The sequence below is a fragment of the Colletotrichum godetiae genome (genome assembly GCF_030913485.1).
Source record: "Colletotrichum godetiae strain CBS 193.32 chromosome Unknown BDP55scaffold_28, whole genome shotgun sequence".
In the NCBI taxonomy this organism is placed as follows: Eukaryota; Fungi; Ascomycota; class Sordariomycetes; order Glomerellales; family Glomerellaceae; genus Colletotrichum; species Colletotrichum godetiae.
The window spans coordinates 447,091-473,013 of record NW_026851276.1 but is presented as its reverse complement, the minus strand read 5'-3'; the positions used below and the strand labels follow the sequence as shown (position 1 = coordinate 473,013).

At 52.4% G+C, this 25,923-nt stretch overlaps 8 protein-coding genes across 8 annotated transcripts; 6 read left to right on the top strand and 2 right to left on the bottom strand.

The window, feature by feature from the left end:
• Positions 1–1,891: 1,891 nt before the first annotated feature.
• BDP55DRAFT_668761 (uncharacterized protein) lies at positions 1,892–2,395 on the top strand. The gene has a single exon (XM_060575249.1). The coding sequence runs from the start codon at positions 2,140–2,142 to the stop codon at positions 2,359–2,361; it is 222 nt and encodes a 73-aa protein (XP_060428003.1). The 5' UTR covers positions 1,892–2,139; the 3' UTR covers positions 2,362–2,395.
• Positions 2,396–6,755: 4,360 nt separating this feature from the next.
• Positions 6,756–8,352, bottom strand: BDP55DRAFT_730143 (uncharacterized protein; the record flags this gene model as incomplete). The annotated part of the gene is made up of 5 exons (XM_060579655.1): positions 6,756–6,803; positions 6,882–7,152; positions 7,251–7,567; positions 7,681–8,235; positions 8,320–8,352. 5 exons carry the CDS (start codon positions 8,350–8,352, stop codon positions 6,756–6,758), a joined length of 1,224 nt encoding a protein of 407 aa, XP_060428002.1.
• A 725-nt stretch (positions 8,353–9,077) lies between these two features.
• BDP55DRAFT_555497 (Intradiol ring-cleavage dioxygenase) lies at positions 9,078–10,087 on the top strand (the record flags this gene model as incomplete). Its single annotated transcript, XM_060569498.1, has 2 exons — positions 9,078–9,808; positions 9,874–10,087. The coding sequence occupies 2 exons, from the start codon at positions 9,078–9,080 to the stop codon at positions 10,085–10,087; spliced, it is 945 nt and encodes a 314-aa protein (XP_060428001.1).
• Positions 10,088–14,758: 4,671 nt separating this feature from the next.
• On the top strand, positions 14,759–15,909 carry BDP55DRAFT_555428 (uncharacterized protein; the record flags this gene model as incomplete). The annotated part of the gene is made up of 3 exons (XM_060569495.1): positions 14,759–15,500; positions 15,563–15,766; positions 15,818–15,909. 3 exons carry the CDS (start codon positions 14,759–14,761, stop codon positions 15,907–15,909), a joined length of 1,038 nt encoding a protein of 345 aa, XP_060428000.1.
• Positions 15,910–17,152: 1,243 nt separating this feature from the next.
• BDP55DRAFT_769791 (cytochrome P450 monooxygenase) lies at positions 17,153–18,691 on the top strand (the record flags this gene model as incomplete). The annotated part of the gene is made up of 4 exons (XM_060581072.1): positions 17,153–17,414; positions 17,473–17,541; positions 17,598–18,200; positions 18,258–18,691. The coding sequence occupies 4 exons, from the start codon at positions 17,153–17,155 to the stop codon at positions 18,689–18,691; spliced, it is 1,368 nt and encodes a 455-aa protein (XP_060427999.1).
• An 858-nt stretch (positions 18,692–19,549) lies between these two features.
• BDP55DRAFT_747171 (sterol esterase) lies at positions 19,550–21,793 on the top strand (the record flags this gene model as incomplete). Its single annotated transcript, XM_060580566.1, has 3 exons — positions 19,550–20,100; positions 20,166–21,392; positions 21,423–21,793. Exons 1-3 carry the CDS (start codon positions 19,929–19,931, stop codon positions 21,791–21,793), a joined length of 1,770 nt encoding a protein of 589 aa, XP_060427998.1. The 5' UTR covers positions 19,550–19,928.
• A 303-nt stretch (positions 21,794–22,096) lies between these two features.
• Positions 22,097–23,421, bottom strand: BDP55DRAFT_195878 (Alpha/Beta hydrolase protein). The gene has a single exon (XM_060565913.1). It carries the CDS (start codon positions 23,312–23,314, stop codon positions 22,124–22,126), a length of 1,191 nt encoding a protein of 396 aa, XP_060427997.1. The 5' UTR covers positions 23,315–23,421; the 3' UTR covers positions 22,097–22,123.
• A 1,019-nt stretch (positions 23,422–24,440) lies between these two features.
• BDP55DRAFT_633595 (uncharacterized protein) lies at positions 24,441–25,792 on the top strand (the record flags this gene model as incomplete). The annotated part of the gene is made up of 4 exons (XM_060572581.1): positions 24,441–24,734; positions 24,798–25,180; positions 25,243–25,316; positions 25,377–25,792. 4 exons carry the CDS (start codon positions 24,441–24,443, stop codon positions 25,790–25,792), a joined length of 1,167 nt encoding a protein of 388 aa, XP_060427996.1.
• Between the last annotated feature and the right edge of the window lie 131 nt (positions 25,793–25,923).

Below are 25,923 nucleotides of genomic sequence, written 5' to 3'. Positions count from 1 at the left end.
AATGTGCGCGGGAAGGTTTGATTATGTATTAGTATCCGTCGTCGGTAGTGTGTATTCGTGCTAGTAGCGGTAGTATTGGGACGGGGTATTGAGTAGGCGAATTGTTGGTGGGTTAGTGACGGGCCTTGAAAGTTGGTACGATGCTCCGAAAGAGGCGATGGATGCTACCCTCAATCTTCCCCTGACCTAGGACTTGCTAGGCTCCGGATGGATGGTGGTGATCGGCGGTCGTCGGGACGAGAGGGGTGGAGGGCGAGTGCGAGGACGAGGACGAGGACGAGGACGAGGGTGTGGTGCCGTGGGTGTGTGAAGTATGTCTGTGGCGGTGGTTCACTTGTTTCTTGTGCTAGCGAGGAGAAAACGGCGACGATGCGACTACGGCGTACTAGACTACGCAGTAGTAGTACGTTGGTATTCGTAGATGCGCGCAGTACGGAGTACAGGTCGAGGTTGTGTTGGCAGTGGGCGAGCCAAGGGTTAAGAAGTATTATTAGTTCGAATTGGATCGTCAGAATATGGTCTGCGTGGTAAACATGGATATAGCTGGAAGTATCTGTATGCGGAGACTGGAGTGTACCGAGTGGAAGTGGCATGCGAAGCGTAGTGTACGGAGTAGTGGACGGAGTATACGTATGGCAACTTGGCAAGGTTGGATGGGTCGCGGTAAGGGACGGTAGATGCAGGTGTGCATTCGTCACAGTTCGGATGTTTTGCGGTGCCAGGCGTGCCAGGGCACTAGGGGGTAGTGGTAGTGGTCGGGTGCTTGGTTGCTTGAAGCACAAGCAGTTAGAGAAGGGAGACGGCGAGACGGGTGAATGGGTGGATGGATGGATGGATTGTTGGCCTTTGGCCTACTTACGGAGAAAGGCAAGGTAACTGCGATGTTTGTTGGTAATAAGGTATTGTTGATGAGCATCAAGCCACCTATGAAACACACGTGGAAAAAGTGCAAAGAAGGAAAGGAAGCAGAAGGGAAGAGGAGGAATGGAGACAAGCAACCCGTAATACCTACGGACAGGTAAGGTAAGGTACCTGCAAACACCATGCCCATGTCGAGGTAATTAAGGTACCACCAGGAAGGTAGGGTCCAAGCAAGGCGTGGCAGGGAATCTCGTTGATGGGCAGGCTGGGGGGGAGGAAGGAGGACCGGGCAGGGGTTGGAATATCCATACTTCAGAGAACAGAGAGAGGGATGGGGATCATGGTCCACGGATGAGAATCGGGACTGCTACGAATAGGAACCTAGTCAATAAAACTAGAAAATGAACAGCGGACAACATCTCAGGCAAGTATTACTGTGGTCCACCCGACGGGACATGGAACTTGCGACCTTGGTCTTTTGGACTGGTATCAAGTTATCAAGCAACATTTGCAGAATTCTGCATCATCAGTATCCGTAGGTACCTTACTTGGTGAAGTGGTCAAGAAAGGATTGGATCCGTAATCTGTCAGGTAATTAGACGCAGCGTCCGTGTTGCTGCTGGCGGTGCTGCATGTCTTGACTCTTGTGTCTCTGTGCGGACCTGCATATTAGCAGACGTTCTAATTACACAGCGGATGCGATACGACGCGATCCGCGGTACACTCAAGATGGAATTGTATGGATACAGGATACAGAGTATGATTTCTGTGAGATGCAGGTGATACGGGAGTTTGAATGCGCCGGTGTTGGCGTCTTTTCTCGGTCGGTGTTGCGGAGGGACCCTGTCCCTGTCCGAAAAAGTCGGGCCCAGGCAAGAGAAACACCAGACGAGACGATAACAACAACAATATCAATATGCAAGGAAAAGAGCAATGGGGAGCACGGACACCAATATTCCACATTCATCATATCCGATACTTGGGGATTACTTAGTATTCCTGACGGAGAACTACGTAGGGTAATAAGAAGGACGACGACGATGATGACTGCACTCGTCAGCGGCATCAATATCCGTCTGACTTTGCCTTAGCCTCTCTCTCTCTCTCTCTCTCTTTACGGAGTACTTTTGAGGTATATGGAAGCAAATATTAGTTGATGCCTCGCCTGGATGACGAAGCACCTACCTTACTTTTGTTAAGGTATCCAGGTAGGGTACGTAGGTAGGTAAAGAAATATCCCAGAGATCCAGAAATACTACTAGAGGAAACACCAGACGAATGGTCCTTCCGTCCAGGTTTTTCAGAGTATCCCATGTTCCTCTGCACCTGCTATGCCGCGACGCCCACCAGCAACTTCTTTCCTCCACTGTCGTAAATTTCGAGCTGCACTTGCCTCATCCACCACATATCAGGTACGTATCCACAGTCATGGGAAACGAGGAAAGAACCAACACATCAAAGCTTCCTCGCCAGATATTCTACCCTCAGGTGCTTACCTAAACCGTAGACAGTCCACAGAAAAAAGTTGAGAAATGTCACGGGCCTTGCGACATGTGGTCACTGCCCTCAAGACGCACCTTCCATGTCATTTCTCGCCGTTGCCCTTGGCTGCTGCTGGGGAACATGAGGAAAGCACATACCTACGGATACCCAAACTGACCCAAATTGGTAAAGAGCCCTCTGCAAATGCAGGGTTTCTCCTTTTCACTGCTTTTGCATTTTCCTTTCCTGTACTGCGAACGGTGTACCCCCCCCGACGTGCCCCGTAGTCGTGAACCCCCTCCTTTCTTCTTTTGTTTTTGGTAGTATTGTTTTATTGCTTTCTTCTCCATATTCTGTCACTCCGAGTCTATTCCAATCCTCCAAGCTTACGAAGTACTCCTTACGTCTCTTGCGATCAAGGTACGAATGCTCACCTTGTTCATCATGACCGCCCGCCCGCCCGCGAGGAACAAAGAAGTAGCCGCTTCATCTCAATCTCTCTCTCTCCCGTCTGCAGAGCACGTCCTGTTCTCTCTCCTGGCGCCCCTCAATTCCACCAATCATTGTAATGCTCATTTCCAAAACAACATTGGGCTTTTTCAAAAGGCAATCGTTTCGCGCCATGGATGATGGAAATCGAGCCAGAAGAGCAATGCAAAAGAAACAATCTGCCACATCCATCATCGACATGAACCAACCGTTGAACCCTCAGACTGGGAGCCCACGCCACGGTACCAAGTACGCTACCTAGCCTACAACGCCGTCGTGGCACCCCAAAACACGGCCGGCCTGCAAGACACGAGACACCACAAGCGCCAGACACCCACGACACCTTGACACCGCGACCGACGGCAGGCTTGCCGCCTTGGACTAGCCTCCTTTTCTGACGGGGCCACCCACACCCTGCACTGTCCGCTCCAATCCTTCGTTGCCTTCTTCCACCACGCCGACCATAATTGTCCAGAAAAAAGGGACAAGAGGAGACAGGGCTGCAGGGGTAATGCAAGATGCAGCCATCCCACCACTGCTCTTGTCCCAAAAGAGAAGCCAATCCCAAGGGGATCCCAGACACCACCGTCGGGGTTCGTGAACCCGTCGCCAGGGGCTGATGGCTTGCTAGCTTTCTCTATCCGTACCATACGGAGTAGATGGGGGGCAATACACGGCACAGCGTCCGCCCTCCTCCACTTCGCTGGCTGGCTGCCCGCTGGCATTGCTGATGGCGGATGCTCATTACCGATACCACTTCGACTTGTTGCGGGACTGACAATGTTTGTCTGTCAAAACGAACATCAACGGATACCACCACCTGGGTCTATGCCAATTCGTCCTTCTCGGGGCCGCCCCTTGACGACAATCCCACCTCACGATGCGGATACTTCTGACACCTCCGCCTTCCGAGGAGACTCAACCTTGACCATCCTATCCATAAACCTGAACTAGATTCTAGTAGTGACCAGCGGAAGCTGGATCAACTACCTCAGCATTCGTATACCGACGGCGCACACACATTTCCCGATTGCAACTCTCGCCATTACAAAGACGACTATCCCGTAATCCGCAAGCTTCCCGTCCGCAACAGAACATGGCATATCCCATTCGCCGAACCGTCTCATCATGGCTATTCATGTCGCGAGCTCGACATTTGCCTTTCTTCCCGTCCACGCATCCGCTGCCTCGGCCTCCCTCGATCCGATCGCGTCCATTCACACTCTGCGAACACGCCCACTCATTTGCGCCCACTTGGAAGCACATGCAGACACCCATGGACTTCCCCTGAATTGATGCAGACACCAACTTTTAGCATCCAGAGGCCCGTGCCATACGCAGGATTGCGCCACCTTTCCCGCCACCTCGTGCTTGTCGCTTATTCGCCTGCCTCGACACCCTCCTGACAGTGGTCACCATCACACCCTCCTCTCACACCTAACGGGCTGCTAGCGGAGCGAAAGTCCATCGTGGGATTACAGGACGACGGGATGGAACATAGTCTGTGTGTCTGGGCCTCGCGGGCCTGCTATGCGAGGGACTATCGAAGACCACGAGGCCTGTGACAGACGGTACCCCTTCGCTACCAGGTTATCAATGGTATTTGCGACCTCCTTTGGAAAAGATGTTCACGTTAGAATCATGATTCCAGGAGCCCCAAGCATCTAGGACCCTCAAATTACATTCGAGCAATGCGACATATGGCGGCGACAACATTATCTACGAGTTCCTCTCCAAACATTCAAATAGAAGACCAGGAACTCGCTCATTCTGGAGATCTGCTTGGCCCCCAAATGCCGACGTCTTATTAACGAGGGTGGTTAATTGTCCGTCACTGGACCTGCAGGTCTGTGACACCACCCACCCCCTTTGACGGCGGAGTCGAGGCCGACACGTTGCTGACGACCTGGCTCAGTAATGAAGACGGCCTATCCTCTCGCGCTCTACCAATCGCCTCGCTCAAGAGCCATTGGAAATCCAGAAACTTTTGCACTACACTAGACGCTGCAACACACCGCCTTCGTACGGGCGTCGATGGTTTACAAACAGGCAAGGAGTTCGACGGGGGAAGGTGTCCCGGCCACCAACCACCACCACCAATCCACCACACCACACCACAAGCAGCATCTCCCCGCGTGATCGCCAGGCAGTTCCAATAACATTCCAACGGCTTTGCTTCCAATCTGTACTCCGTACGAATACCTGCCTACCTATCCGTACATCTGCGGAACACGACCTTCTCCCTACTCCACTGACCAACAGTTCCCCCTTCAAGTAAGGGCGGGCTCGGCCCCCATTCCCACTCGCATCCAAGCCCGCCTTTTAGCGACTCAATCTCCAACACTGGTGGCCCCCATCCTGATTGATGTTCGCGCTAAACTGACAAAACCTAAAACACACCGACAGACCTTCCATGTCATCAGTTTCCTTGCCATGGTTCCAGTCGGCGTTCGTCAACTGGACCCTCACGACCCTTCTTCACCTCCGACGTCAAGTACACATGTCAAAGCGCAACCCGTTCGCACTACGCTGTCTGCCTGCATGACGAACATCCTTCGGCGGCTCGCTCAAACGCCTCCAGCTTTTGCCCCTTCGCCACGAACCGGCATTGCGACAGTGCGTGAGTTCCTCCAAAGGCCCCCCTTCTTGGCGTGTCAACCCTTCGTGTCGAAGCACCAAGATTTCTTCCAGTCAGCCAATCTCATACAGCCAATTGGGGTTACATGCTGTCCACAAGCTGACTACCTATACCGCGTGGTTTCGTGGAACTAGAGCAGATTTCTGACAGCTTGGGTCAATCTACGAAAACCTTCCTTCCCATCTTGCAGCTCTGGGATTAGGATCCTCTCAGAGATGAGCCGGCTCCGTCGATCAGTAGATCACCAACCCCCCTCCACAATCGGCCGACAAGTCGAATCTCGCATTGCGTGTGAAGCGAGCTGCAACTCTCCAGATCATCTCGGCGAGCCACCTCTCCATGTCCCTCGAAACAACGTCGACGACTGTCAGCGCCGTCTATTCGGTCCCCGCACGTCCACGGCGGCCCTCCCGCTGCAAGGACCATCCCAAGTTCGGTCCCAAGTCGGCGACATGACTTAATCATCTTCCATCTCTGTGCAATGCGCAGGTCGTATCTACGGTCCGTCGTTGCATTGTTGGTTGCCAAACCCGCAGGTACATTCCGTGTTGGTCTCTGTCGCCAGTATCCTAGGTCGCCTCATGTCACTGCCGTTCTAGTGAACTATTGTTTCAGCAGTGAAAGCATATTTCCTCTTTCCCTAATCATTATTCCCATCTTTTATTGACTACCTGATGTCATTGAGTTCGAGGACACCTCGTCCCTAATGCGAGCATATACGAGCAATATGAGCATCGCCAGCTCGTGAATCTAGACCTTGGCCGCGTGCGGCGGCTCGCTGCTACGAACCTCCATGGATGACATCCCACCGATGTGTCAATGCATACGGACACGAAGGAACTTCGTGTCGCGACGCAACCAAGTGGTTGGATTGTCACAATGTCACTCTACTGCACTGGATTATCAAGATCGGCAGCGTCGTGACAGAAGCTTCTGCTTGGCCAGGCGCTCAGGCTTCGTCATCAAGTCTTTTATTCCCGTTCTCGAGACAATGGTTGTTTTGTGGACAGATGGATACTCCGGTGACTCTCCAGATGAATGTTAGGCCATCATAGCATGTCTGTGGGCATTGGATGGAGTTACGGGACGATAAGCACTGACGATAGTATCCACGTAGTTGTCTTTGGCGACAGACCCAAGCGTGTTGATGTGCATCCAGATAGTGATCTTGAGTTAATAGTGCCCTTCACTCTATCTCAGCGTGCAGTCCAGATCAGATGTTGCCAAGCCAATTATCAAAACATTGCCAAGTTCATAGCTGACAAGTCCCTTGCCCCAACCACCCCTACTTCGTATAATACTGCGTCATATCATGAGCCAGCCCCAACACACCCTATATGAATTCTCATATCAGATCATCACTGCGCGAAGCCTAGCCGAAAAGGAACAGGGTAGGCAAAAAGGGACATACCAGCTGGAACGCGACGGCAGCCTCGTCGGTCTTATCCGCCTCGCGCATGGCTACGATCCCCGGGTCATTGGCTTCGACCTCGTCCGGGTCCGACGCCATTCTCTTGAGATTTGCCTCGGAGACCGGGTTCGTGAACTGGTTGTACTTTTCTCGTCGGTAGTGGTCGTACTTGTCGAGGATGTCGTCGTCGGCTCGACCGTCGTGAATGCCTGCTAGGCAGTCGAAGAGGTCGCCGACGTCGACGAGACCGCCTGTGAGGCCCATGCCGCCGCTATCAATGCCAAAGGTTAGAGGTTTGACACGAGGCAGGACTCTCTCTCTGCCTCTCTCTTTCTCTTCTACATCGGTCCTAGTCACAGGAGCACTTACAACGGGTTACACAAGTGCGCAGCGTCCCCAGCCAAGATGAACCTACCCACGCGCATACGCGGCGCGAGACGCTGGTGCACCTTATATGGACTAAAGTTGACAATTCGGTAGTCGTCCGGCTTCGGGTTCCCGGGCAGCATGGTCTCGTATTTTGCGGGCTGGCGGCGGCGGTACTCGTCGTGGCTGAGGTTGGGGACCTCACCGTAGCTGACGCGCCAGAGGCCATCGTCTTGGATTTTGGCGGCCATGAAGTAGTCTGTTGGGTGGATGACGAAGTTGGAGTCTACCCAGGCGTATTTTTCAAAGTCGTAGTAGACCTTTGTCCTCTGGTTAGCATCCTGCTCGGTGTTGTGGCTGTCTTGCCTATCTCTCTTTGACTGTTCAAATATTGTGGAAGGGAAAAAGGGGAGGGGGGGGCACTTCTACTCACGTTTGTAGCAATGATTTGCAAATCCCACGTATACCCAGGAAACTCATCCCCAAACAACTCTCTCCGGATAATACTATTCGCACCATCACATCCAACAACATAATCAGCCTCCAACTCCTCCACCCCCTCCGCAGTCTTCATCCTCACAACCGCCTTTTCTCCTTTTTCGCGAATCCCCTCAACCTCACACCCCCACCGCACCTCCGCTCCTGGCTCCCGCTCTAAATCCTCTAGCGCAAGCTTACACAACTGATTCAGCGGCAGACACGAGATCCGGTCCGGATTGTCCGTCCCGAGCCTGCTGTTTTCAATCTTGGCAAGGACGGTGCCATCTGGTTTGCGCCAGCGGGCGCCGCCTACTTCGATGCCGTGCTGTCGAACGCGGGGGAGGAGACCGGCGCGGGCGAGGACGCGGTTGGCGGGGGGACCGTAGTGGGTTGCGCGCGGGAGGGGACAGAGGGAGGTGGATTTTTCGAGGGTGAGGACGGGGATTGAGTGGCGGGCTAAGAGGAGGGAGAGGAGGAGGCCTGTTGGGCCTGTGCCTATTACTATTACCTGCGTATGTGTTAGTTTCGGTGTGAGGTTGGAAGAGGAGGTGATGGATGGAGGAAGGGCTTGTGGTGGTGGTTGGAGGATTACCTTTCCAATACCATGGTGGTTTTGAGATGCCATTGTTGATGAGGTGAGTTGTAGAGGAGATGCCTACTAAGTTGGTTATTGTGCTTCGGAAAGGCTTCTTTGGGAGAAGTGAGGAATTGGACTGCTGTGCGCGTGCCTTGGTTGCTGATACTACTTATGAATCAGATCTATAAGGATGAACTATATGCCTTGGGGTTACTCGAGTTTCCTGGTATTATCAACCCTCCATGACATCAAGATAGCCTGGTGGGGACAACTTAGTACCTGATGTCAACCCCCTGCTTCTCAACGTCGATGGGGGTGCAGCAGAAAAGAGGCTGTGTGGGATGCTCACGGACGTGTGGCTTTGTGGGGTAACCAAGTGGGATGATGTTCGGGGGAGGAGACCCGGGTGATGGTGGTCGCGGGGGAGGGGTCGTGTGGTGGATCGAAGGTCTGGGGAGAATCGTGATGAATAATGATGGAGCTTTCTTGGGCATGAGATTATATCTTGTCTTCCATCATTCGAATATGCGAGATGTCTGCCAAGTTACTCCCCACATACCCTGTCCGGAACTGCGGGAGGACATTCCCCTGCCGGGCTTTCAAAGCCCTATCTGGGGGGCATCACGATATTTGCGATTCCGAGAGGATCTTGATATCAAAGCCCACGGTATATTCAAACTGCTCTTCATCTGCTTCCAAAGTAAGACCTTGATCCAACGTTAATCTCCAACTCTACCTCGTCTAATCTGACTAATCCAGCACTAACCGCAACAATGGACTTCTCCAAGATAGACCTTTCCCACCCATCCCTAAAAGACCTAACAACATCCAACATCACACAAAACGTCCACGCCATCAACGCCAAATGCGCCAACACCCGCACCCGCTACCTCCTCCAACACCTCGTCACCCACCTCCACGACTTCGCCCGTGACACAAATCTCACCACACAAGAATGGGAAACCGCCATCGCCTTCCTTACAGACGTCGGCAAAACGTGCACCTCTGTCCGGCAGGAATTCGTCCTTCTCTCCGACGTGCTGGGTCTCTCGCTGCTCGTCGATTCGCTGGATCATCCGAAGCCGCAGGGCACCGGGGCGACGGAGGGGACTGTGCTGGGCCCGTTTCACACGCATGAGGCCAAAGACGTGCCGCACGGGGAGATGATTTCGAGAGATGGGGAGGGGGAGCCGATGCTTGTTGTGGGTACGGTTAGGAACACGCGCGGGGAGGCGATTTCTGGGTGTAAGGTTGACGTGTGGGAGACGGATTCAAAGGGGTTTTATGATGTTCAGTATGAAGGGTATGAGAACCCCGACGGACGGGCGGTTGTGAGGAGCGATGAGGGGGGAGGTTTCTTTTTTCGGGCGATTGTGCCGGTGCCGTATCCTATTCCGGGGGATGGGCCTGTTGGGAGGTTGTTGACGACGTTGGGAAGGCATCGGTATCGGCCTAGCCATTTTCATTTCATGTTTGATATGCCTGGGTACGATCGTCTCATCACGTAAGTTTTTTGATTATAACTCCTGGTCCACCTACTGATGTGAGTTTTGCTGACCGTGTATACAGAGCTTTATATCTTCGCGGAGATCCGTTTGAGAGGTCTGATGCGGTTTTTGGAGTCAAGGAGTCGCTGATTGTGGACTTGGGAACTGTTTCGGATGTTGATGGGTTGGCTGAGAAGTATGGTGTTGAGCCGTCGACGCGGCTTTTGACGTATGATTTTGTGCTGGTTTCGGAGGAGGAGGTTAAAGCCTTGAGGGAGTCCAAAGTAAGAGAGTAGTTTGTCAAAAGGAGAGGGAGATAGATGATGTCGGCAGACAGGGTCCTCGTTCTACACTTGAGATTATACTAGTACAAGTAGACCTGGGAACTTGTACGCAAGTTACGTTGTTGATATTGTCACGCGAACCCACACTCGTAGGAGTTTCAGAGAGGTTCGGCTTAGGCAAAGCCTTATAGATGACTTTTGTCCAAAATGAAGGTTCGCATTGGCCTAAATTTTATCATACAGGTAGTTTGTTATTTTCTTTGATTATTTCCGAGAGCAGAGCTAGTAGTTTAAATTTTCAAGTAACCTCATAAGCGCACATCTCCCAGTATTGTATCCGCTGATTTAATTTACAACACAATCTCGTGATAACCGTATCCTGGACGCGATAGAATCAATTTTCTTTTGCAGATGTACACACTTGAGATCTTCTTGGAAGGTTGCCGTCTTCCCCCCTAGGTATAATCAATAAATTGAGACTTCTGGGCCCCGCGGGGCATCAACATCAGTGACAACGATACATCGATCCGACGGGCCAATAGTTCGATGCTGCTGGCTTCATAGACTCTGAACACGAACCTGTAATGTAACACACATAGATCTGCAGGGTACTTCGAAATCGTGACCGCAATGTTCGGCAACTTCAAAGTCCGTCGTCAAAATCGGGGGCCATCGCCCCCCTCACGAGAAAGTGGAGTAGCATCGCAGGGGTGGAGACATCCCACACGACATCCCGCATTGCCTAATTGGGATGTATTAGTTGCTGTTTGAACTTCTCAACCCACCATGCCATGCCTAGCAGCAGGAAGGTGATGACTTCATCTTACAGCAACGAGTGGAGAGATCGTGGGTGAACGATTTAGTAAAAGGTCAAACATAAAGCATAGTTGTACCGATACGATAAGACAAGAACGAAAAAAATCTACGATAGTAAGCGAGTAACCAGCTCAGACTCCAAAACGTAATCCTTGGCACCAATCAAGAGTTTCTTCACACTTCAAGATGACATCCAACTCTCAAGACCAACAAGCCACACAACCTTGGTGGGACGACGGAAGCGAGAAGCACTTTGTGCCGCTAGCTCCCGCCGTTCCCATAGACTCAAGCGTCAACACCTGGTCCCGCTTCGGCCCAACCTTTGAAGCCTACGAATACTCGGGCTGGATCGACGAGAGCGTCTCCTGGAAGACGGACTGCTACATTGGCGACTGGTCGCCGCTCCTCAAAGCCCGCATCACCGGTCCGGAGGCGCAAGCCTTTTTCGAATACATCTCGACCAACCGCTGGCCCAACTTCAAGCCCGGACAAGCGAAGCATGCCATCTTCTGCCAGGACAACGGGTGCGTCGTCGGTGAGGGCCTGGTCCTGATGCTTGGAAAGGACGATTTCCTGTTTACAAGCGGTCCCGGGACGGTCTGGCTCGTGTACCAATTTCAACAGGGGAGAAAGAAGTTTGATGCCACTCTGCAGCTGGTCACTGATGACTGGTTCCTTCTTCAGATCCAAGGTCCTCGGAGCGTTCAGCTTCTGGATGAGGTGACTGACAAGGGCGTCCGGGATATCAAGTTCATGCATTATAAAGAGCTCGAGATCGACGGCAGCAAGTTCCTCTGTCTGAGGCAAGGTGTATCCGGCGAACTCGGGTTCGAGCTTTGGGGATCGACGAAGGATGCCAAAAAGATTTATGGTTCCATAGTGGACGCTGGCAAGAAGCACAATATTCGTCAATTAGGTGCCCGCACAAAGATGGTTAACCACGTAAGACATCCTCGCTCCCGTCTCCCTAAAAAGAAACTAACACACAACCACCAGGTTGAAGCCGCATTTGCAACCCCGGCCGCCGACTTCATCCCGGCCGTACACGCGCCCGCGGATGACAAGGAACTTCTCCAGTTCCGTCAGTTTACGCGAGACATCGGCTTCGACTTTGACCACTATCTCTCCAAAGCCAGCGGGAGTCACGGTGCAGACCCCGTCTCCTACCACTTCACGCCATTCGACCTGAACTGGGGCTGGCTCATCAACTTTGACCACGATTTCATCGGACGCGATGCCCTCCTCAAGCTCAAAGACAGCCCTCCAAACCAGCTGGTGACGCTCGTCTGGAACGAGGAAGACGTGACTGACGTTTTTGCGTCTCTGTTCCGACCGGAGCCCTTTGAGTACATGGAGATGCCTCGCAGCTTGCTTGGTAATGTGGTCGGTAGTACAGTCCTGCTGGGGGGCAAGACAATCGGGTGCGCTGTTTCTCGGTGCTACAGTTATTGGTTCAAGGAGATGGTGTCATTGGGGATTGTTGCCAAAGAACATGCAGCCCCCGGGACGGTCGTTGAGGTGAAATGGGGGTCTGAAGGATCTCCTGTGAAGACCATCAGGGCGGTAAGTACACCAGAGATGTCTTGATCGCTTGAGATCGTGCAACTAATGTGTCATACAGACTGTACAGGCTGCGCCGTATAAAGAGGACAAGAGACGGCACTCAATTCAGAAGTAAGTATTCAAATAACAAGGTCCACTGGTAGAGCTGGAAAGTAGTAGTAGCATCAATTGTTCGCTTGCGGCATCTTCAACTTAGATCTCCTTAGAGAACCTGCTCAATCTTCTTATTGAAACAATGCTACCAATAGATCACTCGACAATGCAAATCTATGCCGGCCCATACACTTAGCTTAGATTGATCAGTAAACAGTTGTCAGAACCATTATTTTAGATCAGATGACAGTCTCAGGATTTGCAATGCTCGGCGGCTTTCACGGGCTTTCGCTAGCTTTGTGCCAATGACAGAATTTACGCCCAGGAAACACCAAAGTAGCAAAGATGTTTGTACAAAACTCACCCATTAAGATGCGATGTAAACTGCCCCCTGTCTACAGAGTCATTCGAGTTACATAAATAATGCGCATGACTTACTCGGACAATTTACCCCGCGCGCCCCTAGCCTGCAGCGGGCCGCCCGCCGGCCCCGGTTGGTGGAGATCCCAAGGGTCGGACACGGAGGCTTAAACAGTCCGTCCTTCGTCACCGGCATTTTGACCTTCAAACTCTTTCTCCACGCTTTCTGGTGGACGACCAAGCCAACGTCATCTGAGAGCCCCCCCTCTAGTTCATCAACCACGTAACTCATGCGGCTATGGCCTTCACTACAGCTCCTGGGATGTCTGTCATCTCTTTCCGCAAAGAAGCAGGAGTCCAGCACCGATGTCGGATCTGTCCGAAGACGTTCAAGCGGAGCGAGCATCGCAATCGCCATGAGCGAAGCCGTTGGGTCAACCTCTCTGTGAACTTGGTGTTGTCGGCTAAAGATACTTAGATTCACAAGAGAAGCCGTTTTCATGTCGTATCTGCAGCCGACGCTTCGCACGCAAGTGAGTTGAGGAAGGAGCTCTAGATAACACTTCACGACTGACGATGTCCGGCCAGTGATCTCGTGACCCGCCATGAAAAGACGTTCCACCGGGACCAGTCGCAATCTGGTGGACTTCTTAACTCAGAGAAGTCGCCCTCTCTGAATGCACATGTTGAAGAATCAACATCTATGGTCACTCTGAACGAAAACATCCAAACTTCGCAGGGCCGCATAGGAACAACTAATGAGTTGACATCTGAAGGCAGCCTACCATCGGTCAATGTCGACAGACCAGCTGCAATCGAAACTTCACCCCAATTCGACTACGATCTCATGTCAGAGGTTGAGAATTTTGACTTCAGCGACATTTCGCTAGAGTTCTTTGACCCATTCCTGGGTAGAACCTTTGATCACTTCGCCTTTCCAGTATCCGAAGATGTTCCCGAGCAACTCCCTCCACCACCATCAGCTTTGCCTCAAAGCAACCCCCCAGGCGACCAAAGCAACTCTTCAAACAGATATGAAGGGGTCCCGACGCTATCACAAGGGCACACCATATACCGAAGCGCACTCGGGCCGCGACGAAGGTGGTCGCCACGGATACTAAAGTCAACGACGACAAAGAGTCACAAAATTGTTTTTACAGAAGAAATGAGAGCTCATTGCTTAGCAGATATAGAATCACATCTCACCCCTGCGCAGTTAGGGGATTTCCAACTACCGTCGGTCACATGCTTGCAGCAATATTTCAACTCCTATGTGGATGCCTTCCACATTCACTTCCCCTTCCTGCACCTGCAGACGCTAGAGCTGGGGACCGCTCCTAGTCCACTGATTCTGGGCATCTGCGCCATAGGCGCCCTCCACAGACTTCAACGCAAAGTCGCCTCGTCGCTCTATTTCACAGCCGAACGCGTTCTAGCGAGTATAGACTTTGAGATATTGCAGGACACCCCAGAAATAATGGATGACTGGGCTAGACCTCGAGACTCGCCATTGCCGGACCAAGTGCCTCTGGTCCTGGCCCAAACGCGCTTCATTCTTGTCTTCTTCACTTCTTTCAGCGGCGAGCCGCGGTTGATACGTCAAGCTCTCATCGGCTGTGGTCACCTATCAGCAGTGCGTTCTAACATCTCGAGACATTTTCTTCACACGCTTACATATCAACCCAGGATTTCCGATCAAGAATGTCCCGCGCCAAGCCTGGGTCGACGAACTTGAACCTCTTTCAGTGGCATTCTTGGGTCGAGCATGAGTCGGTGAAGCGGTAAGAATACGCACATGTCGTCAAAAATCTCTCTCTCCGACTAACATCCTGAAGCCTGATGTGTTGTTGCATGGTTCTTGGAAATCTGCTTGTCATCGCATACGGTATCGTACCAGGTTTTGCGGCGCTAGAGGAGTGCAACATTGAGATGCCCGCCGAAGATGAGCTATGGGATGCCACGACGGCTTCTGAATGGAGGTCAGTTGTGCAGAGAAGACTACCCTCTTCGCCCCTAGGTCTTCGTGAAGCGACTGCTTGGATATTTGGCAACAGCATACAGGAAGAAAGACCAGATGCAAGCTGGATATGGTCACCCTTCGCAGCTTCCATCGTGATGCATCAAGTTGCTATAGCCGTTTGGTTCTTCGCCCACGGCAAAGACGCATGCTACGGAAAGACACAACGCTATCGAGAAAGCCACCAATCTGACGCCAAGAGGATAGAGGCTGCTCTTTCGAGGTGTAGAGACTTACTGACCGAGACACGAGATGGCAACGACGGCACGTGGAGCGAAGCCGACGGCCCATTGCTGTTTAATGCATTTGCAGTTTTGCGTGTTTCGTATGGCCGAGCCTTCATCAACTTTCGGTCTTTGGACCGCTCGCTACTCTTTCAGGAGAGCAAGCAGGATATGCTGGTCATCTTGCAACGCTACTTTGATACTGCTCAGGAGCGGGATGGGTACATGACCATGGCTATTGATTGCGCTTTGGAAGGCTTTGCTATTCCTATCCGAGCGGGGGTCTTACTCATGCAAAAGACGGCGGCGTTGAAGTGGAGTGTTGAACATGCTTTGGCAGGGTGGGATGCCGGTATGCCTCGATTCTCCCATAAAGATATAACTATAAGATCTCATCATACTAACCATTGTCAGCCCTTCTAGTGACAAAGTGGGTTCACACGGTCGAATGTCTGCAGTCTACGAATGGAGAGACGACGTCGGGAGAATTAAAGGTTCTCGGTAATGTTCGTTACCTTCTCGGTCAGATTGACGTGGATTGCTCTCAATCTTGCTCTCTCGCCGCGGACCTGGCTCGTGTCTGGGCAGGGCTCTATGATGATACCTGGGTTTGGGGTGGTAAGTTGTTGAAATGACGACGAGTTTCTGTGGCTGATATGTGATTGATAGTCGCACCACGAATGAGCTGGGTTCTTCGCGAGCTGGCCCAGTTGTACGAGCAGGAAGCCAATTCAAATTTGGAAAGGCATCGCTCAACTTGATGGCTACTCTCCTTCTATCCTAAGTCTAATAATGGTGCTTTAATGTCGTAGTTCCATTATGCTACCAAGTCAAGGATGTAAAATAAAACAAAAACTTGAAAGTTGCTTGGGATGATAGATCTGGTCTATGGCTGTTATTTCAATCGCATAGCAACGCCTCCATCTTGGTGAAAGATGGTGCAGGGAGACAAATCTCATCAGATATATGAAGTAGGACGAAAACGTTTGATATGAATAACTCGATGGAAGGCAGAAGAAGCGTATACTCTGAGACAGGCCTTGTCATCTATCCTTTCCCACTATTCAATCTTCTGCTCTGAGATTGCTTGATGATCTTCAAGCTGTCTGTGCTCAAGTTCCGCCCCTCCATCCCGCATTGCCTAATTCGGCAATCAAACCATCCCGCCTCAACAACGACACTCGTAATGGTCACACGAACCTGCACTAGGATATGCCACCATACGGTAAGAACACCCTTTGGGACTTTATGAGCTAATAATTGGTCGTAGTTCAATTTCGAGGAGATTCCGGTCCTTTAACCGACGCACGCACACTGTGAGAACTATTGAGAGCATTGCCAGCTCAACCTCTCCACATAGTATCCCACCGGAAGGCCTCTCCATGCTCAAGTGCACGGACTAATACGGAGTATTCGAGTGCGACGAGAGCAGAGTTTTACTTGTCACAAGGAGGCACACACGACATTGCCAAGTTCCAATGACATATGCGACGAACTCATTGGACCATGGCGGTTACATTTCGAGACAACAGACATCGTGTACGCGGCGAGTGCCCAAGGTATCCACTCGCTCACATACAACGCGGCCTTGTACACGTAGAATTTGGCCCTTGATAGAGACGACAGTAGGTCCATGGCCGGGCCTACCTCTGGATTTCAGGTAGCACTCGGGATGTCGCGGTGTGCCAGGACTCCGATCTGTATTATATAACATCATTCTTGGAGCATTTACCCTTCTAACTTTACGTACTTGCTCATCACTGACTTGGAGGACAGCTCTACTTCAACGTCAAATTCACAATGAATTTCACCAATCCTTCTTTGTCCTGGAGCGGCTGGCCCGCCGCGTTGGAGCCGCAGCAGTCAGCTCTCGGCCTGCTCTTCGTAGTCCTGACCTTGACACTCACATACGTCTCCATACCAGGGCGCCATGACCATCTTCCTCACATCAACCGCCCCCCAACGTGGGATTTTTTTGGCCGAAAGACAAAACAACACTTCGTTATGAATGCCCGGAGTTTGATGAAAAATGCTCGAGAGGCCTTCAAAGGAAAGCCCTATAGGATGTTCACCGACGTGGGGGATCTCATCGTCATTCCCTCCCAGCACGCTGACGAAATTCGCAACGAACGCTCTCTGGATTTCCTCAAAGTCTTTGTGGAGAATTTCCACCCCAACATTCCCGGGTTCGAGGGCTTCACTTTTGACGGCCGAGAAGACCATCTCCTCCACAGGACTATCAACAAGAAGATTACCAAGCTGCTCAGTGAGGATCTCTCAGTCATGTATTCGTGCTTCACCTGCTAATTACAGTCCTTATGCAGATGAGATAACTGCGCCTCTGTCACTGGAAGCTGATTATGCCACACGTCTTATTCTGGGTACTTCGACAGGTAAGGCATCTGATCATCTCAGTACTTTATGGAGGGGCCTGACTAAAGGAAAACAGAATGGCGAGAGATTCCCTTCCAGGCAGCACTTCTCGATCTCGTCGCCCGATTGTCCTCGCGCGTGTTTCTTGGCGATGAGCTCTGTCGAAACACTGCGTGGATCAATATTACCGGCTCTTACAGCAGAAATACTTTCTTAGCCGCAGAACTGCTTCGGCAGTACCCTTTATGGATTCGCCCCATCGCATGTTACTTCATTCCACAATGCCGACTGCTCAAGGAGCAAGTTGCAGAGGCGAGGCGTGTCTTGAATCCGGTGCTGGAAAAACGTCAGCATGAGAGAAAGTTGGCTTTGGCAGAAGGGAGAATCGCACCCTCGTATAAGGACGCGATTCAGTGGGTTATGGAGGAGTCACAGGGTAGTCCTTTTGACCCTGTCGGAGCCCAGCTTGGCCTCTCAGTTGTGGCCATACACACTACTACTGATCTAGCAACGGAGACAATGCTTCGACTTATGGAAAGGCCACAGTTGATCGAGGCTGTCCGTGCTGAGATGATAGGGGTTCTCCGGGCAGAGGGTTGGACCAAGTTAGCTTTGTACAACATGAAGCTTCTTGATAGCTGCATCAAGGAGGCACAAAGACTGAAACCCACGACGTCTGGTAAGTTGATAGAACGTCATTCTTCAAGTGTTATGACAAGGACTAATTATTTCCCAGCAACGATGAACAGGAAAGCTATGGGCCAGGTCAGGCTCTCCAATGGGCTGGTACTTGAGAAGGGGGACCAATGTCTAACCGACCTCGGTTCAATGGTGGACCCCAACAATTATCCAAACCCTCTTGAATTTGACGGCTATCGGTTCATCCGAATGCGTGGAGATCCCAAGATGGATAGTAAGGCTCATCTGGTGAGCACGTCGGCTGCACATATGGGGTTCGGTCACGGTATGCACGCATGTCCTGGAAGGTTCTTTGCTTCAAATGAGGTCAAGGTTCTCCTCTGCCACTTGTTGCTCAAGTACGATTGGAAGCTTGGAAGTGGATATGAGCATACGATTCAGGAGTTTGGTCTTTCTTTGTCTTCGGGTGGTGCAGCAAAGGTATCGGTGGCCAGGCGACAGAACGCAGAGGTCGACATTGACAATTTGTAGATAGAAAGGCATTATATTGAAGTGTTGCGGGAAAAGATCTAAGGTTGGGAGTCACGCATGTAAAGCAGGGAGAGAAAAGGCAAATCATGTTGATTTCCGGAACCACGTCACATCGAACTCGGACTTAATACGTCTCGAGTATGTAGGTTGAAGAGAAGCTCGAGCCGTGTTGAGTCTTAGTGTCACAACAGAGCCAAACTATGACCATTGCTGGCCACATTTCACGAAACAGTAATGGTATCAACACTCATCAGGCACTCTGTCACATGCTTTATCATGTGGATATCACTTCCCTTCAATATATAGACTACCTCTCTTTTCTTCATTCTAAATAGGTAAGTTCAAGCCACTCGTGACCCACTTCATATGCCCAATGCTGTTTGCCATAACTCGTGACACCATACAAGCAAGTTATTGAAGACGTGATAATCATGCCAGTTGCTTCATTCAATAGCAGGACATATTCTTCCAAATCTCCACTTTTACCTCACCGACTTTGTGGTAATGTATGGCATCAGAACTTTGAACAGGAAAGACAGTTTGGTGACGAGATTTCCATGGCTAACGAGATTCTCACGACTATTCATAGACACTTCCAGTAATCGCCACAGCCACTCTGTATCCGTAGGTACTCCGTACCGGTTGGTAGACTGTGTCCCCGCTACTAGGGGCATTCAGCAATCTGCGTGATGATGGAGCCGTCATCTCTACTGTCATCCCATGTGGTAACAAGGATTGACCCTGTTGGTGATTCGGGCAAGGTAGTCGAGTCATGGACTATTCCGACGTCTAGAACCGGCTCCAGTTCTCCTTCTGGCTTTTGCCCATATAACCCCACCAGTTCAATATTTCATCTATCCCACGTGTCGAATGGTCATGAAAGCCCCTCGCATTCTACGCATAAAAGCGCGATAGCAATCTAATTTTCCAATAATGTGTGGTGGGAGGCCGCTTAGACCGCTTAGACCGCTGGCTTGCGTCACTGTCCGGTCAATGAATCTGTATCGGGGGTTTTCATCGGGAGTCCTCCGGGACTTCCTACGGGTCTCCCGGAATCGGCTTCGCATTAAGCCATGAACAGTTTGGATAATGACGGCCCGGCGGGAGAGGCTTGGCTAGAGTATTCAAATATCGTCCTTAGGTCCCTCTATCTCACTCAGAAAGACAAGTCTGCTCTCAGTTTCTCATCCCCGGCCAAGTCCTGTCTGTCCAACTCAGACGTCCACTCTTTCACGCCATGCTGCAACAACTTGCCGTCCTCGCCTCGGCGGTGGGCATTTGCCATGCAACAACTCAGATCGTCACCGGCGCCACTCTTTTCGTCGGAAACTCAACACCCATCGTCAACACCTCATATGCCCAGTTCCAAGGCAGGAACGACGACAGGACCGGCACATCGAACTATCTTGGTAAGCTACCTTCGTCTCCTCTCCTTTCGAATGTCAGACCCGATACTAATTACAGTCATTGCTAGGGATTCCTTATGCTACTGCCGCGAGATTTAACCACTCGGTACTAGCCGAGACCGTCGTCCCCGGCGTGCAAAACGTCTCAGCCTACGGCGTCGTCTGCCCGCAGCACGAGCTCCCCTCCTCCATCGATCCCTCCGTGCTACCCCTCGGCAGCCTATCCGGCACCCTCGTCGCCGCACTCTCGCAGTCGACCCTAGAGCAGGGAGAGGACTGCCTCTCGATCAACATCCACGTGCCGCAGAATACGAGCAGCACCGCCGGTCTCCCCGTGCTAGTGTGGATACATGGCGGCGGCTTCGAGGCTGGCGCGGGCGGCTCACTGATGCAAGCCGACGTCGAAAACCCGGGAGTGGTCTACGAGGCTGCCAACATTGTCGAGCGAAGTGTTGCCATGGGACAGCCCGTCATCGTGGCCTCAATCAACTATCGGTTGAACCACTTCGGCTTCAGCGCTTCTGAGGAGCTGGCTTCCGCTGGCTTGCTCAACCTAGGCTTTGGTGATCAGCGTAACGCTTTGCGCTGGGTCCACAAGCATATTGCCTCGTTTGGCGGTGACGCCGATAAGGTTACTATCTGGGGCGAGAGCGCCGGCAGTTGGTCAGTGGCTGCGCATCTCGTGGCCAACGACGGCGACAACGAGGGTCTCTTCCGGGCGGCTGTTGGGAGCTCCGGCGGACCGCTCAAGGTTGATGGCCCTGAGAGACAACAGGAAACTTTTGACTCTCTGGCTAGTTACGTTGGTTGCAATGATGCCACGGACGTGATCGCCTGCTTGAGGGAAGCCTCCTACGATGACATCTACACTCACATGCAAACGGTGCCATACTTCCTCGGCTATAACAGCTTGGCCTCATCGTGGACCATCCGCCCCGATGGCGAGGTCTTCACAGACAGCCCCGACAAGCTGGTGAGCGCGGGAGCCATCGCCAACGTTCCTCTTCTCTGGGGCGACATGCGGGACGAAGGCACCCTTTTCTCGCTCATCAACGCCGCCAGCACCACCACCGACGACGAAGTGATGGACTACTTCCTGAGAACCTGGTGGCCCAACGCCACCGACGCGCAGCTCGAGCAGATTCTAACGCTGTACCCGGCCAACCAGACGGCCGGCTCACCTTTCGGCACGGACGAGAACAACGCGCTATACACGCAGTTCAAGCGCATCTCGGCCATCACTGGTGACTACAGCTTCGAGAGCCAGCGACGGCAGCTACTTGATGCCGCGCCGGGTACCAAGTGAAACTATCAGGTCGACCAAGCGCTGCCCGCGGCGGTCCTGGATGGCTCGGCGACGCTAGGCGACGTCACGGCGGCTGATTATGCCGATGCCGATGCGCTCGAGGCGATCCCGTATCTTGGAAGCTTCCACGCGAGTGATGTCGTGTTGAACTTTTTTGGCACGCTGCCGGCGAACAACTCCCGCCACATGATGGGCACGCTGATTGCGTTTGTCAACAACCTGGACCCCAACAAGCACGACATGAGTGATGTACCTACTTGGCCGCAGTACGAGTCGACTAGCAGGTCAACGATTCTGTGGAGCGAAACTGGCGCTGAAATTGTGGCCGATGACTATCGTGAGGAGGCGATCGCGTATTTGAACGAGATCGGGGATTCTCTGCGTATTTGAGTCTGGAGCCGGGAACAACACGACATTTTACTTTGGATCGTCGTTTCAAGTTTCAACATGTACATATCTCATAATTCATGATGACTTTGATGAATACTCAAACACACTATTAATAACTCGAGCCTGCGCAAGTTCTTTCGCAATTTCAAGCCGCCGCAACTTGCTCCCTGTGGAGACTTCCAGTTCCTTTCAACTGAGTCCATTTCTGGAAGCCTTCATCACTGACCACGAAACAAAAAGGCCTTTGTACAGAACTTGGTCTTTTGTTGACTATTAAATACTCTTATACTTACGCATACATCTGTCTACATATTACTACGTCCTTCATCTTCAAGCATCGTCCGCCCCCTGAGACACCTTCCCACTCTGCACCTCTCTCAAGAACTCTCCGATTCTCGTCGCCACAGCCTGGGCGCTCTCAGTCCAGCCGATGATGGCGCCCATCAACAGTGTATCATGAACAGCGTGCTCCTCATAAGACACCTTGACGGTGCTGTCCGCCTCCTGCATCTGCCGGCACCACGCAGTACCGTCCGTCTCTAGGATCTCAGCCTCACCCATGGACACGAAGACAGGCACCTTGGTTCCCCAAGCATTACCGAGAGGCGTCACGTAAGGCACGTTCTCATCAGAAACTCCGGCCGAGTACACCTTTGCGCCCCAGCGCAGGAATGAAACGGGGAGATAGTCGGTGCTCCAGTGCTCGTGTTGCTTGTACACTGAATCCGGTCCGAGACTGGCCAAGGGGTTGACCCAGGGGGCGATGAGCACCGCGCAGCTGGGAATGGCGAGGCCGAGGTCCGGTCCGTAGGTGTCGAGGTAACGCAGCAGCGCGATCACGAGGTTGCCGCCCGCGCTGTCGCCGCAGAGCACGATACGGTTGGACGGGATGTTGAGGGTCCGTGTTAGATAGAGGTAGCTGGTGAGAACGTCTTGCAGGGCAGCGGGAAAGGGGTTCTCAGCCTTTTCGGCGCCACTGCCGTAGCCAGACAGCCGGTACTGAGGCGCAAAGACGGCGCCAGCGCCGGCCTTCTCGATGAGCGTGTTTGCCATGAAGCCGCAGTATCCCGTGCGGCCGTCACCCAGCACAAAGGCGCCGCCGTGAATCTGCAGAACCACGTTGCCTTCAAAGCCCTTCTCGACATCGGGCTTGGCTGGGAACCAGGTACCCCCCACGGTGGTGGGCTTAACGTCAGGGTTCGAGGCCAGAGGGCCGAGGTAGAGATCTGAAGGGAAGGGGTCGGCGGTCTGGAAGCGGTCGCCCTCCTTGCCTGGCTTGAGGGTATGCGTTTCGGTGATGCCCACGTTTGAGTAGAGATCAACGATGCTTCGCGTCAAGCGCGCCATGAGGGCCTGCTTGAAGCCCCATTTCGGATGAGGCCGGCAGGATGGAATCAAGGCCTTGATGGCCCATACCGGCAAGCAGGGGAAGAGGATGAAGAGGGCGCCGAAGATCTGATAAAAGATTCTTATAGGTTGGTATGAGAGGATGGGAAAACTTCCCCCTTGAGTGCCGGCCATCGTGAGTGATCGCCGTGTAACTACGTCGAAAAGAAGTGAATATTTCGGTGGAAAGTTACAGAGTTACAGAGATTTCGAGTGAGTATATGAGAGCCTCGGTACGATTATGCCGATCACCAGGGTCACAAAAGGGGAAGCAGTCAGGGGAACTCGTCAGCCAGGTTTGATATACCGAGCAAAGGATAAGTCCGCTTAATACATGCCACGACAGATCGTCAATGATACAGTTCAGGCAGAGTTCGTCTTTCCTTTCCCCATTCGAGAAGGCAATTTGCTGGGGGGCAGCAAAACCCCATGAAAAACTCTGCATGTTTTTTGTTTCCGCGATCCGCGATTTCTTCAGAGTTCGGGACTAGACTCCGGCATCCAGGGGTGAAGTTCGACATTTTGGGGAGTAATCCGTCCGACCTGGACCTGGTTGAAGACTCGAGGTTTCCTCTACGCGGCCCCGCCTAGATCCAGTTCTCAATGCAAATTCAATCTCGGCCAAACAGCACTTGAAAAGAAGCCAGCGATTTGATACGTCTTGATAGGGTAGCAATTGGTGATGGTGGACTCATGGGGGGGTCTTGGCGAGTCATGTCCTTCGTTCGAGTGTGGTGTTGGGGTGGACAGTTGAATGGAGTCTAGTAGCACGGATAGTGGGCGTCACATGACTCGCAATTCCAAGTAACAAACGTATCCCGGCACCGGCAAGTAGTCCTCTTCAAGGCCGGCAGCTGGGGTAGGATGCGTGACACTGGCCCGTCTGCGACTTTGCAAGCCTACAACGGGCAGTTCGCTCGCAGTGTTGAGAGTCCGACGGCACCACACTGGGGCACAGGCATTACGACATGTTTCCAAATTTTGGCCATTCTAGACTGATGCTAGACTGATGTCTATCAACGGGGCGCGGCGAGGGGCGCACCCGGCATACGAAGGATCGAGACTGGACTTTGGTTCTGCCCCCGGAGGACCACCAAAGGAGCTTTCATCGTGCATAAACAATCCCTCCCACCTGTGCCCGCGACAGTCGACACCTTCCTGCTCTGGTCATCATATTTGACAGTTGTTGGTTGGGCTTGTTGGTCATTCTCCTTGACCAGATACACGACTCAGGTCATACCAGGGACGATTTGGATAAAAAATGGCTTCGACGACAACAACGACGAGCAGCAATGGGGCGCACACGGATACCGCAATCATCGCCATCAATGTCATTCTTGCGGTGATAGCCACCATCACCTGTGTCGGACGATTCTGGGCACGAAAGCTCACGGGTTTGGGATGGGGTCTCGACGACTGGCTGGCGCTGGTCAGTCTGATCATCAACCATGCCTTCTGCGCCACCACTATCGAGGCTACGGTTCACGGCGGCTTGGGACGAAGCATCGTTGATGTGATGGCTGAAGACCCAAATCAGCTGATTACGTTCTTGAAGGTTAGATGCAGCTCTTGATTCTACAGCAGGACGTCAAACCGTGAGAAACTAACGCTGCTACAGTGCGTTGTCGTCGCCGAGTTCTGCTACGGCTTCTCCTCGCCCTTGATCAAGTTGTCTCTACTGGCCTTCTACTGGCGCGTCTTCCCCACGCCGTTCATGCAAAAGGGCATCTACACGATCTCAGCGGCATGCATCGGCTGGCTCATCGCCATCTTGATCACGAACTGCTTGCAGTGCCGCCCGCTCGCATACACGTGGGAACAGACGACGAACCCCGGCGCGGGTACCTGCATCGACCTGATTCTCTACTTTGTCGGTAACTCGATCGCCAACAGTCTCATCGACATCTTGACGCTTCTGCTCCCGATCCGTGAGACCATGAAGCTACAGGTTAGCTCGAGCAAGAGAATCGGCATCTGCTGCGTTTTCGCGCTAGGCAGTCTGTGAGTAGATCTCGAAAATTTTCGAACATGCGTCTGTGGGCACGATCTAACAAGTGAGACAGTGTGGTGGTTGCTAGTCTCGTGCGGTTCGGCTCGTTAGCCTCCCTCTACTCAATAGGCGTAACAGACATGACACGTACGTAAACACCCCATCTTCTTCAACCATAAACCATTTCGCGCTAACTCGTTCAAATAGAGCAATACGCTCTCATGTGGACCGCCACCGTCGTGGAGATCTACATCGCCATCATCGGCGCCTGTGCCGTCACTCTCGTCCCGGTATACCGCAGGATCCGTTACGGCACGCCGTGGTCGACCCGGGACCAGAAGTCCAACCAGGTCTCGGGCGGCCCCGCAACCTTCGGAGGTACTGGAGGTAACTCGCGCCCCGGGGTCTCTCACAACTTCAAGCGCTCCGCGAACCACGAGCGTCTGACTACCGGTAACGATTCTGAGGAGTACTTACACCACGGCAGCGGCATGAAGTACTCGGTTTCTGGGGCCACCAGCGACAAGCGTGACGTTCTCGGCGAGGACTTGCCCATGGATACGATTGTTGTCCAGAGAGACGTCACGTGGGAGGAGGAGCGGAAGGAGAGGCAGCATGTTTAGGTGTTATCAGATACCATGTAATTTGTTGTATTTCTACTGATGATAGCCTTTCTCTTTGTCTATGAACGCGGAACACGATATTGTTGGAGGAAATTGGAACTTGGAAGATACCTTAGTTAGAATGCGATATA

Coding starts and splice junctions, on each gene's coding strand:
- BDP55DRAFT_668761 (XM_060575249.1), top strand. CDS start 2,140: ATGGTCCTTCCGTCCAGGTTTTTCAGAGTATCCCATGTTCCTCTGCAC.
- BDP55DRAFT_195878 (XM_060565913.1), bottom strand. CDS start 23,314: ATGGCCGGCACTCAAGGGGGAAGTTTTCCCATCCTCTCATACCAACCT.